The sequence below is a fragment of the Octodon degus genome, unplaced genomic scaffold, assembly GCF_000260255.1.
Source record: "Octodon degus isolate 3935 unplaced genomic scaffold, OctDeg1.0 scaffold00219, whole genome shotgun sequence".
NCBI classification, from domain to species: Eukaryota; Metazoa; Chordata; class Mammalia; order Rodentia; family Octodontidae; genus Octodon; species Octodon degus.
In genome coordinates, this window is record NW_004524795.1 from 2,370,136 (window position 1) to 2,383,081 (window position 12,946).

Here is a 12,946-nt window from a genome sequence, read left to right on the forward strand (position 1 = left end):
GGACTTATCCAGCTGCGTCTGGCTTGGGTCTGGCTGCTGTGCTCAATCCTTTCCGCTCCTGCCCTTAAGGGTGAACCTGTTTTGCCCCTGTGGCGAGATGTTCTGCTCCTGGACTAGCTGGTTGGATCTATTCTCTGCACTTTTCCCTGCAGAGGTTGCAGCTGCAGGATTACACCTTAGGCATGTATGCCAGGCCTGAGCTGTGCCTGGAGGGTGCAAGGTGAAGTAGGAGGAAGAGGAAGCTCTCCGCACACTTACCGGACCTGGGCTAGGACTGGGTCTGGGGGCTCCCGGAACTCGGCAGAAAATCCTAATTGGCAGGCTGTGTGGGGGAGGCACTGCGGAGTGGTGGGGGGCGGCCCAAGGGGCTGGGAGAGGGTCCGGCCCACTCTGCGCCTGGGCTGGGACTGGTCCTGCCGGCGCAGGGTAGCAGGAAGCTCTCCACACACTCACCAGACCTGGACTAGGACTGGGTCTGGGGGCTCCCGGAACTCGGCAGAAAATCCTACTCGGCGGGCCTTTTCCTTCCTTTTTAATGACTCTTCACTACAATATATTCGGCTAACAATTCCCCTTAATATGTACGCTGATGCTTGATGCTTTACTCCAGTCTAAAGACTGAAGTCTTCCATCTGCTCAGAAATAAATGAACTATTAACTTTTAATTATTGCTTCTGAATTATCCCTTCTGTCTCTTTTCTGGGAGCCTTCATTTTGTAATGAAGGCTTGTGCATCATAGAGTTGTTGGCTGTGCCCTATCTTTTCTCCCTCGGTGTGTCTTTCTCTCTGTCCTTCACTGAGTGTTCAGTGTGTTTCTCTCACTGGCCTCCATGGCACCAGACTCCTTCTGTATCCACTCTATTGTCCAGTTCTACAAGTCCATGCGCATAGCGCTGATTGGGTTGCTTCCCACTCAGGGCTGTTGATCTAATTTCACAGATGCAAAATTCTGTTGAGTCTTTAGAGATCATCATTTGGATAGTATCTAGATTTTTTCTTTTCATTTTTTTGCTTCAAATCTCCTTTACAGAGAAACATGGCCCTTCGTCCCTTCCTTATCAGAACTAGCAGCACTGCGCAGCTCCAGGAGCTCAGCCTGGGTCTTCTGTCTGCTTTAATCTGCTTTCTGTCTGAGGACATTTGTCCCTTAAGACTGTCCTTTACACTTTTGCCTTCTCCAAAGATTGGAGAAGGGTAAGGGATTGCGATAGGTGGTCAGAGCAGCCTTGGCAGTGACTGAGCAGTAGTAAGAGCTCCACCACTTTGGGGAAGTTTGCTAATGGGAGCCGGTGAGGGTATGGCAGCAGAACTGGAGGCAGACTTGTCATCTGAATTGTCCGTCACACTGTTGGACTCAGCAGGTGGGGACAAGTGTGCTTGGAGGCCCGAAAGCACCCTTGTCTGTGGCACAGACTATGTATATGTACTGTAATACAAGGAGTACTCACGTTACTTTCCCAGGGTGATTCACAGAGCTCTTGCTTACTTCTTCCTAGAACCCCTCTGGATGGATAATTATTTGTCTGGAACTGCAGTTTGGTCAGTGTTTGTACTGCTTTGTCCTCTGGCTTTGATAGCCGGCCGATAGGCAGTGACTCAGAAGAATTGCTACTGGGCAGAGCAGAGAGTGGTTCTTTGTGCTGCAGCCAACAAATACTGTGATACCCATTCATACCATCAGCTCATCAACTCTGTGCCTCACTCGCAAATAGAAGTGACATTGACTCCTCTTTCTTCTGATTGTGTGCATGGGCCTTTGTTTGTACCAGCTTTTCCTCCTTTCATGATGCCTTAGCTCACTTTGGAAGGTACAGACAGTGAAAATCACACCAGAATTTCACCCTGCATCTTGCTGACTTGTGGGTAGCTCTCACATAGTGGTTCACTGGAAGTGTAATCCTTGGTTCCAGACCTGTAACACTTGGAATTGGTTAGAAATGGGATAATCACACCCCATGTCTGGCCTAATAGATCAGTTATTCTTGGGCCAGAACCCAGTAATCTATGAGTCATCCAGAGATAGTTTGTTTTGTGCTTGAGCACCATAGTTCAAGCAAAAACTGGAACTGTCATGCTGTATTTTTCATCTCAACCCTATAAGAAGTCCCTCCCCTCACCCCCATCCCCATCCCCGCCAAAAAAAAAATGAAGAAGCCATATAAGATGGCTTTGAATTTGGAACAGGGTCTCGCTACACAGCTCAGACTCATAGTGATCCTCCTGTTTCAGCCTTCCCACTGCTGGGATTACAGGCATGCGCCACCATGCCATGCCTCTGTGGTTGGCTAGGCACATCTGGGGTGGGGCTGGCATGGCATACAGTATTAGGGATTGCACCCTGGGTCCTTGCACTTGCCAGGCAGATGCTTAGACTCCTGAGCTATCTCCACAGCTCTCTAAGATAGCTTTGACAATATAAGGATTTTATGAAGGGTTCAGTGCTCACTGCCTCAGAGTTAGAGTTCATGTAGCTTTGCATTTTGTTTAACTTAATATTTTCCATTGGTCCCAGAATTATTTATCACTGTGTAATATTTTCTGCCCTGTGTCACTAACCCTCAGTGTCTTTTCTTTTTCGCCCCACTCAAAACCTGAGCACTTGGACTAGAGAGATAGCTTGGCAGTCTAAACATCTGCCTGGCAAGTGCAGGGACTTGGGTTAGATCTCCAGTACCACATTCAGTGCCTGCTACAGAAACCAGGTGTGGTGGGGCAGGCTAGTAATACCAGCACTAGAAAGACTGAGAGATAAGGATCACTACAAGTCTGAGATGCATAATAAGACCCTGTAACAAATAAATAAATAAATAAGTTTAAAACCTGAGCACTTGAAAGTCACTATGTCTGACCTTCCTCTTCTGTCAGCTTGGATGTCAAGTGCAATTTTCCCAGACCCTACATTGCCACCACATGTCTTGGCTACAAATTGGAGAGGAGTCACAGCATGCTCATTGTGCCATGGGGGTGAGGTGTGTGGAGAGATGGCAGACTTGGCAGGCAGCCAGACCTAGAGAAAATCCAGATTCTTCCCCAGGCAGGCTCTATAGACTGGGAGAAATGGCTGATATTCACAAAGGTCTTGCAGGGGAGTGAGCACAACAGGTGTGCACCATGTGGTGAGTATGGGATTTAATGCCATAGGACCTGCTGGCTCTGCCATCTCTCAGTTTTGTGCCTTTGACCTTGTTCTGCCATCAACAAAATGAGAGGTAATACTAAAAACAGCATATCAGGCAGTGCTCATTGAAATGTTAAATGAAGGGTGTGCATGTAAAAGAAAAATTCCTTGTAAACTGAAAAATACTATTAAATGTTAGTTATGACAGGTGAAAAAAATAAGCCCTATTTACAGGGCCTCTATACTTTACCTGACCCACAGGCAGGTGACCTAGAAACTTCAGTCTTCTTTCACACCAGCAGAGCCCCAAAGCACAAGAACAGTGCTTAGCCCCAGGGACCTTGTTCCAGCTGACAGATAAGAATGATGTGTAAATAGCACAGGCTTGGTTTTATGTCCTATCCTCCTCAGTATTGATTTGTTTATCAAAAATTGTATTTATAAGGAGTACAAAAATAAACCAGTCCAAATTCTGCAGGATATATCACAGGTTCTGAATTAATGAGGTCCAAATTTATGAGGGTTCTGAATTGCTATTTTATTTTCTTATTCATCTATAATTGGATGAGGTGGGGAGAAGCTGATGTGTTGGTTACAGAAGGGGCCCAGCCCTCCCTGGAGGTTGGATGCACCTTCCACCCACCTGTTCTCTGAGGAAGACACATTTCTTCAGGTGATGGGTCCTGTTTACAGCTGCCACATAGCTGGAGATCTGAGCAGAAGCCTTTAGTTCAGCCCAGAGAATTCTGGAAAACCATGGATTGAGATCACAAGGATTTCTGAGAATGCTCCTCACGAAAAGCTGTGTTGATTGAGAAATGAACTCATTGATTCAAAAGTCAAGGCAAAATTTTCATGATCTTGAGGCTGTAAGTTCAGGGCTACCATTGTCAGAGTGGAAGCAACCTCAGTGTCACATTAATAAATAGAGGGGCTCTTTTTTGCCTTTTCATTTTTTGCTTTTTTGAGACATGGTCCTGCTTTGTAGTGAAGGCTGACCTTGAACTCACTGTGTAGCCTTGGTGGGACTCCACCTCATGACGGTTCTCCTGCTCTGGCCTCCTGAGTGCTGGCATTGCAGGAGTGCACCACCACGCCTGGCTCTAGATGTGTGAACTTGTGCGCTCTAACCTACATCTGCTGAATCTGGAACTCCGAGTGCTGGTCCTGTTGATCTCATGTAAGCTCTCCAGGTTACTTTCGTGCATGCTAAGGTTGGAGTTGTGGAGTAAGCATGAAAAAACTCAATACGACCCTCCAAAGGAGGGATGTGGAGCCCTGAACATAAGTCCCAGCAAATGATCATTGGTCCCACTTAAATGAACTCAAATTGACCTGTTCCTACTCTTGTACTGGGACTATAGTTCTCATTGTCCTGATAGAAGAGCAGAGCTTTTCCAGAATATTCATGGACTCTTCACTCCTGCATTCAAATCTCAAGAACGTCTGAGCATCTGTTTTTAAAAACACTCTCTATGATTCCCATGTGCACCTGAGATCGAGATCTGTGGATCCGGAGTGTTCCTTGGTAGGAAAAAATGATTTGCTTTGTATATACCTTTGCCATGAACTTTCTGTTACACGTGTGTTTTATCTATTTATATTAGAAATGTGTATATTCATTATGGAAGCAAAGTTGGAAAGTGTAGAAGAGTTGAGAGGAGTAATAAATTGACACCCATGTTCCAACCATCCCAGGGTAGCTGTCAGTGTCTTTGTTCGTTTTCTTTCAATCTTTTCAGTGCTTTGGGGGCTTTTAATGTGCTAGCTTAAATTTTAATAGCTCTGTTATCATATTTAATTTAATATAACACCTTCTATCTACTTTTTAACTTTATATCTTAAGTAGTTTCCCACATATTGTAATTATAAGTACAGTTTTAATGTGTGTATGTGACAATGTGAAAAGAAAGTGACTTTCTCTATTTTTGCATATACATACTTTAGGATGGCATTTAGAGGCCTTTCTTTCCTTACAATGACTGTATTCAAGCGTATTGTAAAATCTTTACTTTGAATGTCAGAAGTGGAATATTAACTTCTCTGAATCTCTTTCTCTGTAGTTCTTAACCTGCCCTCGGCCTTTGCTTAACTCAGCCCCACAGGTGGATGTCTGCATCCTGCTGATGCAAGATATGGCCCTACTGTGGAAAATAAAAAAGGAAAACACATAAATATTTTCCCAGTGTTTTATAACTATTATTCTACTTGTTAAGGTTAATGGCTGTAGAAGTTCTCATAAGTCATAAGTTTGCAGTTCCACAGTTGAAGGGTTAAAAACACACACATGCAGAGAGAGAGAGAGAGAGAGAGAGAGAGAGAGAGAGAGAGAGAGAGAGGCAGAGACAGAGACACAGAGACAGAGAGACACAGAGAAAGAGAACAGACCCCATCAGGCACATTTGTGCTTGCTGTGAAAAGAAACAAAACAAATGTACAAAACAAAGAAGAGAGAGAAGGGTGGGAGAGGAGAAAGATGGCAGGACAAATATGAAGCTCTTGGTGTGCAATGGTTCAGTGTGTAGTCTTAGTTTGATTTTATTATAGTTTGGAATGAGCACACATTTAGTACCAACCATAATTTAAATTTTAGTCTGTTTCTGGAGTAGAAGTCTGTAGCATGAAGTGATGTAGAACAACGGCAGTCAGCCACAGCAACCTAGCGAGACTTAACCAGAAAGTAAGCCAACTGACCCTCAACAGTGTGCTGTGTTGCTAAGCTATCCTGTTCATTAAATGCATTTTGACTTATGATGTTTCAACTTGCCATGGGATTATCAGGATATAACTCCATTGTAAGTTGAGGAACATCTATAAAGTACTGTTCTGAAGTGCTTTGTACTTAGTCAGAAATGCCAAAATCAAGCCATGTGTCCTACTCCCCATGTTCAACATAATGTTCTTCTTTGTTGCCAATAGTATATACATATACATATATGTGTGTACATGTATATAGTGAGAAATGTATTCTCAGTAATATATGTGATATATTACCTTTTTTCTGGGGGCACTTATGCCTTCTGACTTAGCCACTGGTTCAAACATAGTGCACCATCAACTTAGACTGAGATGGAGCTGCACTTGTCTTCTGTGTGGGTGTCATGGATGCGTCAGGTAATTCTGCCCCATCTTCTTACAGGGCATTATGGGAAGGATGCTTACCGAAGTGGAGGACCAGATCTCCATAACTTCATCTCATCTGGATTTGTCACATTAGGAAGAGGACACACGAAGGGTACAGTGGAAACCATTTTTTACTAAAATACAGAGATTGCCTAGGGAGCCCCAGTCTGAGATGTGAAGACGGTGTGGCGGCCAGAGGCTTAACTGGGACAGGAATAATTGGGGAGGTTCCATGGCTGCTTGTCCTGGGGAGATGCATAGCTTCTAACAGGAGTGACAAGGGTATCACATTTGTCACTGTAGAAAGTGACAGACTTCCAAGAGACATCCATCCTGCTCCACCATGTCAGAGAGCAGGACACCAGTGCTGGTGGCTGTGTATACAAAGGAACCACACACAGCATGGTGAGAAACACTACCAATGGATGTGGCAGCATTTATAAAGTGTGTGTTCACCTCTTGGCTATCCCCTTCCCATTTGAAAGCCACGTTTTATCACCTGATGTCAATGTTCTATACTGTGGGTTTCCAAACCAGTGTGCATGTGGAGCGTTTAGTGTCCTAAGTGTGTCTCTGTAATACTCTATGATGTGGACACAAAAGTAGAGGTTACACAGACCTGCAAGCCACAAGATGAAAGCTAATCTAGCATTCTGCAAGCTGCTTTATGACCTAGCTGACAGCTTGCAGAACATCTGTGCAGGGGGTATGGAATCCTCCTCGATTCTGTCTTTTGTTTAAACAGAGTCCTACTAGTGTTGTGAGCATTCTGGCACATCAAGAGTAACTGGATCCCTAACTCCTTTGATTACCTTCCCAACACCTGTGTGCTCTTATAGACCAAATGTGAATCCTGTTGTTGGGATAGTATATCCCTGTCTTCCTCTGCAATATATGTTTGTTTCAAGTGTGAGTGAACAACGAACTCTGCAATATTTTCTTACATTCCATGCACCTAATTTTTAAATTCCGTATGTGATGTCTGTTCATCCTATAGAGAAATAATCTGTACCTGTGTATGTATTTTCTGTTGTGTCTATTCGTGTCTAAATAAAGTTTATTGAGGATACAGCTGGCATTTGTGGATGCTAAAAGTTGCAGAATCCAATTGGGACCAAGGGAAAATGGGCTACACAGTGAACCACCGATAAAGACAAACCTGAGCTGGCCAGCCCCGATGTCATCTATTTCATGACGATTACATATACCTGTGAAACAGACTACTCTAAAACTTAGCATTTTAAAACAATAATAAACATTATCTCACCTACTTTCTATGGGTTGGGGATTCGGCCATTTCTGAGTTGGGGTGTCTTGTGGGTTTGCAATCACTAAGTCAGGCTGGGCCGCATGATCTGAAGGCTGGACTGGGGAATCGGTTTCCAAGATGGTGTACTCACATGGTGCCAGCTGTTGGCGTAGGCCTCAGTGTCCCACCCCTGTGTGATATTCTCTCCATGAACTAATTGAATGGTACAGTAGGGTGGCTGGGTGCCCGCAGAGTGGGTGATACAAGAAAGAAAAATGTACAAGCCACAGTGTTGTTCCTGACCAAGGCTATTGGCTACACAATACCATTTCCATGAAGCCTCATAGTTATTACCCATCAGTCCTTTTCAGGGAGAGAGGAAACCTGTGTAGAGTCAAGAATATCCGGAGCTGAAGATCACTGGGAGTCATTTTAGAGACTGGTTTGCTCATAACTGCCTGGAGTGGAGCTACAAATCTGGATTTTTCAAACAGAACACAGTAACTCTTAACCAAGGCTTATCAGCTGCATGCTCCACCCCCCATACTCCTGCCTCTTGTGGGCAGTTCATCCCAATCACCAAATATTCTAAGCTGTAAACCTTTTTCTACTTGAAAAATATTTCACGAGTCTTGTTATATGCCAAGGAATATCAAAAAGCAAACAAAATAGAATTCATCCTTATGGAGTTCATATATCCTTGGGGAAAGGAAACAAGTATGAATTCTTGACAACAAACGCAAGGGATAAAAGTTGAGGGAAGCAAGAGTACTGAGAGTGTTGTCCCAGAAGCTTCTCATGCTAGGCCAGGTCAACCTTCTTGATAAGGGGATGATCAGAGACCTGCCTTCCAGGCAGAAGCCATAGGAAAAGACGAGGCAGAGACTTTCTGTTGCATAAGGAAATAAGAAGGAAGCCAGTATGTGTGAAGCAGGACAGGAGAGCTTCAAGGCCCCAGATGGTACTGGGAGGCCACGTGGGTCATAGAGACAAGGTGAGAATATAAAAATCTACTGCCTCATGAGGACCTTTCCAGATCCTGCAAAAAGATCCCAGATGGATCCCTTCTTTCTGTCTAAATTACAGTCTCTGAAGATTAGGCTGAAGATAATATTTAGGCCCAAGCTATTTGCAAACGTGCTGTGCAGTGAGGCACTCTGAGAGGTCTGGTGCAGACTATAGAGGACAGGAGTGAGTGCTGCAAAAGGGGTGAGTACATTAGAGCAGGTGATGAGACCAAAGTGACAGCCATCGTAGGACCTGCAGCAAGGGGACTTGGCACCATGGCACCTCAAGCCCACCTTCCTGAGCAGAAGCAGCAACAGGGCTCAGGGAACTCTACTGGGAATTCCATCTGGCCAGGCTGATGGCACCTGCTTTATCTTGGACTTCCTGAGAAGGGAATGAAGCCAGGAATTTGTTTGGGTGGTCAGAAAATGCACAGAGTTTACACAGTGATGATTCTGGGTAAGTAGTCCAACAGGAATAAGATAGAAAAACAAGAAAAAGTAGCGATGAGAGCACACTGGTCAGTGCTGGTGGGAGGATGTAGATTTCTGAGGTGGTTTAGCTCTGGAGAATGATGAAGGGTGAGAAATGACTGAGGAAGTGGGTGGTTGCATGAAACACAAGAGTGAATCCAAGTTGCATTCAGAACCCCCACAGCTTGTTCGTGTTTCTGCTTTTCTTTTCTGAGTGTTCCTCCCAGTGTCCCCCTCACAATCAAGATGCACTGTTGAGCTCCCCTGGGGTTCTTCACCCTAGCTGCTGGTCTGACCCACCTGCACCTCTGGGGCCAGGCTCACCTCTCCCCCCAGCCAGTTTGTCTGGGCACTGTTTTGGCCTCATATATGGCTTGAAGTCAGCTTTTCTTTTCCAGAAAGGAAAGTGAGATGTGAATGCATAGGCCTCCATAGAACCACAGGCTGCCACCCCCACATAAAGATTTAAGCAAGAACCCTCAGACCATTAGTGGAGTGTATCAAAGCGACCCCTGCACTATTTAACTAAAGGAATCCAGATTAGACATGTTCACAGTCTGGGGAGCCAGGGGAGTGAGTGGGTTGGAATAGACTAAGGTATTTGAAGGCTGAACTCCAGGGAAAGCACAGAGCTCAGATGGCGTCCAGTCTCCATGGCAACAGTGCGTCAGGAGAGATCCAGCAAGAGAGAGGTCCAGGCATAGCTTGCCTGCGAATGGCCTCTGTGAAGCCCATACAAACTGGGAGCACTCTTTCTGGTACCTCTCTACGAGGGCAGTGTTGGGGACAGAAGTGGAAGCAGGGGGTGGGTAGCTCCTAGGATTATGGCGGAGGGTACCAGAGCTCTAAGCCATTATTCGTGGTTTGATTTGGGTACATGAGACAGCTCCCTTTTGTAGACCACGCCTGTTGCTTTGTGATTAATGGCTAAACACAGAACACTTGTCATTAACTGGGTGTGTTCGGCTTCATTTGGTGATATTTTATGTGACCCTGGCCAGCACACCAGGCTGTTCCTAAGTCTTACCCTTAGGAAAATACATGACATCAGTATGATTCCATATTTTGTTATAATTGAATCAACTTCACACTGTGGGTAATTAGAAAAACTGATTGCATCAGAAGCAATCATGGATCTGCAAGAATGGTGAGTTCTACCTTCTTCCAATGAATCTATCTCTCAGTATAACTGCTATTCAAACAAAAATGAAAAGAAATAAGACAAAAAAAATTCAATTGCTCTCTGAGTATCTCAGTTGGACACTCTTGCTTGCAAGCTCAGCCATTTTGTTTAAAGGAAGCTATTCTGTAAAACTCTATTTGCCTTGTGGATATGTCAAGAACACTCATCACCTTCAGAAACTAGAACGGTACTATGACTTTCCTCCATTAGCCTTGGGACTCTGTCTCCACCTTGTTTCAGCAGCAATTAGATCATGCAGGTTGATAAGAGGATTATAATGTCCTGGACCCATTCTCTAAGCCACCCACGAAGTCCACGTCAAAAGTAGCATCACCTGGTTTGTTGTCAGATACCCTACTTGAAGCAACATGTCTGGCATTGCAAAGTCAGGCTGCAAGCTAAGCAGAGTGCAAAATAACAAAGCTAACTTGTGGCCAGTACAATCTCTTGTCCTGGCATTGGTCTTGACACTGACTGGCATTGCCTCTCTTTCAGTTACCTCATCCTGAAAGAGTACTTGGATTGAAATGACATATTAACTTGTGTCTTCAAATGATACATAGTCTGTCACCCAAATCACACAACCTTGATGAATGTGTGTTGCATGGAAAAGTTCCCATCCACCAGGTCTTATGCTGAATCTGAGAGCATACATGTCCTGTTTAATGTTTGTCCATGGGCTTGCTGCCTCGGGCCCATGCAGATGCCAGACCATTCTGCCAAATCAGTCTTCTGAAATGATATAAGGAGTAAAGAGATGGGCAGAATACAGTGGTAGTCTTTTTGCTTTGGGGAGTTTCAACCATTCTCTGTAGGCTAGATGTGTGCTCTCGTCAAAAGAGGAATCCTGGGAAAAGCTAGATTTCCCAAGGGACAAGAGGAGAACCATTTTGTGCCTTGGATTTATGGATGCATTCCTTGTGCTCAGCATCTACTACCTGACTTTGATTTCTAACAGGTGAGGAGGGGTTGAGGGAGACTGATGTTCAGAAGCCTGTTACATCCTGAGTCTTGGTGCTGGCCTTACATTTTCTTTGGAAAAAGACTGAAGATCAGGTTCTGTTTGTCCAAAACCTGGCTTTTCCAACCAGAGGTCTAGCATCTCTGCTTTTCTTGTTTTCCAGTTCCTTAGTAGTGCCCGACCTGTGTTTTTTCTTGTTGTGACTCTTGGCAGAAGTTGTCCCCAGGAGCAGGTTGGTAGCCAGTAGTCTCTTTGCCTGGCACTGATCTGGCACTGAATGGTCATCTGAACTGAGTCTCCCCTTTCCAGGAGCCAGCTTGGCATTTGTTTCCCTCTGGGCTCACTGCCAAGAGCCTCATAAGTCTGGATGGCTAAGCTATGGACTAAGCCAAATCCCAGAAAGTTGGTAGGACTAGGTTCTTTGTACTTACCTGTGGTCTTTGGCCAGAAGCAGATGACCTCTCCACCAGCAGCTACTAACATCTCTGTATGTCCTTGAGGTAGAGCATAATCCCAGGGTTCTCACGACACTACAATGAGGAATATAACTGTGTTATTATGGGACACCACCTTTATGCAGATTAACAGGTCAGAATAAGGAAATCCCATCACTTCCTGCCTCTAGTCATGCCCTCAGCCTCCATCTTATTCCTGTCAAATAGCAAACAAATTTCCCTCAATAGATGATCATAAAAGGAAAAAGTGGCAAAAAAGAAACTGCTTGGCATCAGACATACTCAGGTCCTGGCTCCACCATTTGCTGTGTGACCTTGACATCTATGACATTAACTAGAGATGAGGTCATTGTACTGCTACCTCTTAATACTGCAGTGGAGTCTGCAGGAGAAATTCATATAACAGAGTGCTAAGCAGCCAGTCCAGGCAGGCATTTCCTGCCTCAGAGTGCTGTAGAGTAACACGAGGCTAACAGCAAGGGTATAGTCAGGGGCCAGTTAGAAATTCAGGCTCTTAGACCCCTTCTTGAATGACTGAATTGAAACCAGGATTTTAAAAAGAACTCTAGGTAATTCATATACACATTAACATTTGAGAAGCCCCCCCAGTATATTTTTATAAGGTCCCCTCCATGGTCTTCAAGGTCATTTCCATTTCTGGTATTAATTTGCTATGCCTTCCACACAGAAGCCAAGTTGTCTCATAACTGAGGAGAAAAATAATTTGACAAGGAATACCTGAACTGGAAGGGATAATATAAAGAGAAGTCTCAGGACTCCAGTGCTGTGTCCTACATGGGGAGCCAACAGTGTCAACACAATCATAGGCATTTGTCCCTTTCATTGAAATTCAAATATTAGTTGAGTAAAGAAGAGAAAGGCAGCCTCTGCCCACAAAGTGAAATCCTGTCAAGCAAATGAGAAATGCCATGAAACAGATCCTATGATGAGCAGGGGGAATTCACTTTAAGACAATTTGACCATTGAATTCAAGCATCCTTTTTCCATAATTTTATTGAGAGACAAATAACAATGAGACAGTTTCAAATCAAATTGGTATAAGAGTTTCAATAATTAACACATTGCATACACTCTTTCTAGTGGTTATTTGCTGTACAAGATGCAGACATGATATCCTATTCACAAACACTATTAGAACAAATCCCTCTATTCATTAAGAGAATGTAACTATATATCTGTCCTATTTTGAATACACAGATACAAAATGAACATTCATCTGTATCCCTTTTTTTGTTTAGTTCCATCATTTGAATATTATAGTTGTGTTAACTCAGCAAAATATTCTAAAAGAGTCCAGTAGTCCATAATAGTATTGGGTCTTCCACTTGACTGGCAGTGTCAGAAATTGTTGACC

The 12,946-nt window shown here is 44.2% G+C and overlaps 1 protein-coding gene across 1 annotated transcript in view; it reads left to right on the plus strand.

Moving 5' to 3' along the window:
- Window positions 1–12,946, plus strand: part of Shisa6 (shisa family member 6) — a gene marked incomplete at its 5' end in the record, with an annotated part of 316,675 nt that overhangs the window by 134,462 nt on the left and 169,267 nt on the right. Inside the window, one exon of the mRNA XM_023705426.1 lies at window positions 6,259–6,354. Within this exon, the coding sequence (XP_023561194.1) occupies window positions 6,259–6,354 (96 nt within the window). The remainder of the gene's footprint in view (window positions 1–6,258; window positions 6,355–12,946) is intronic.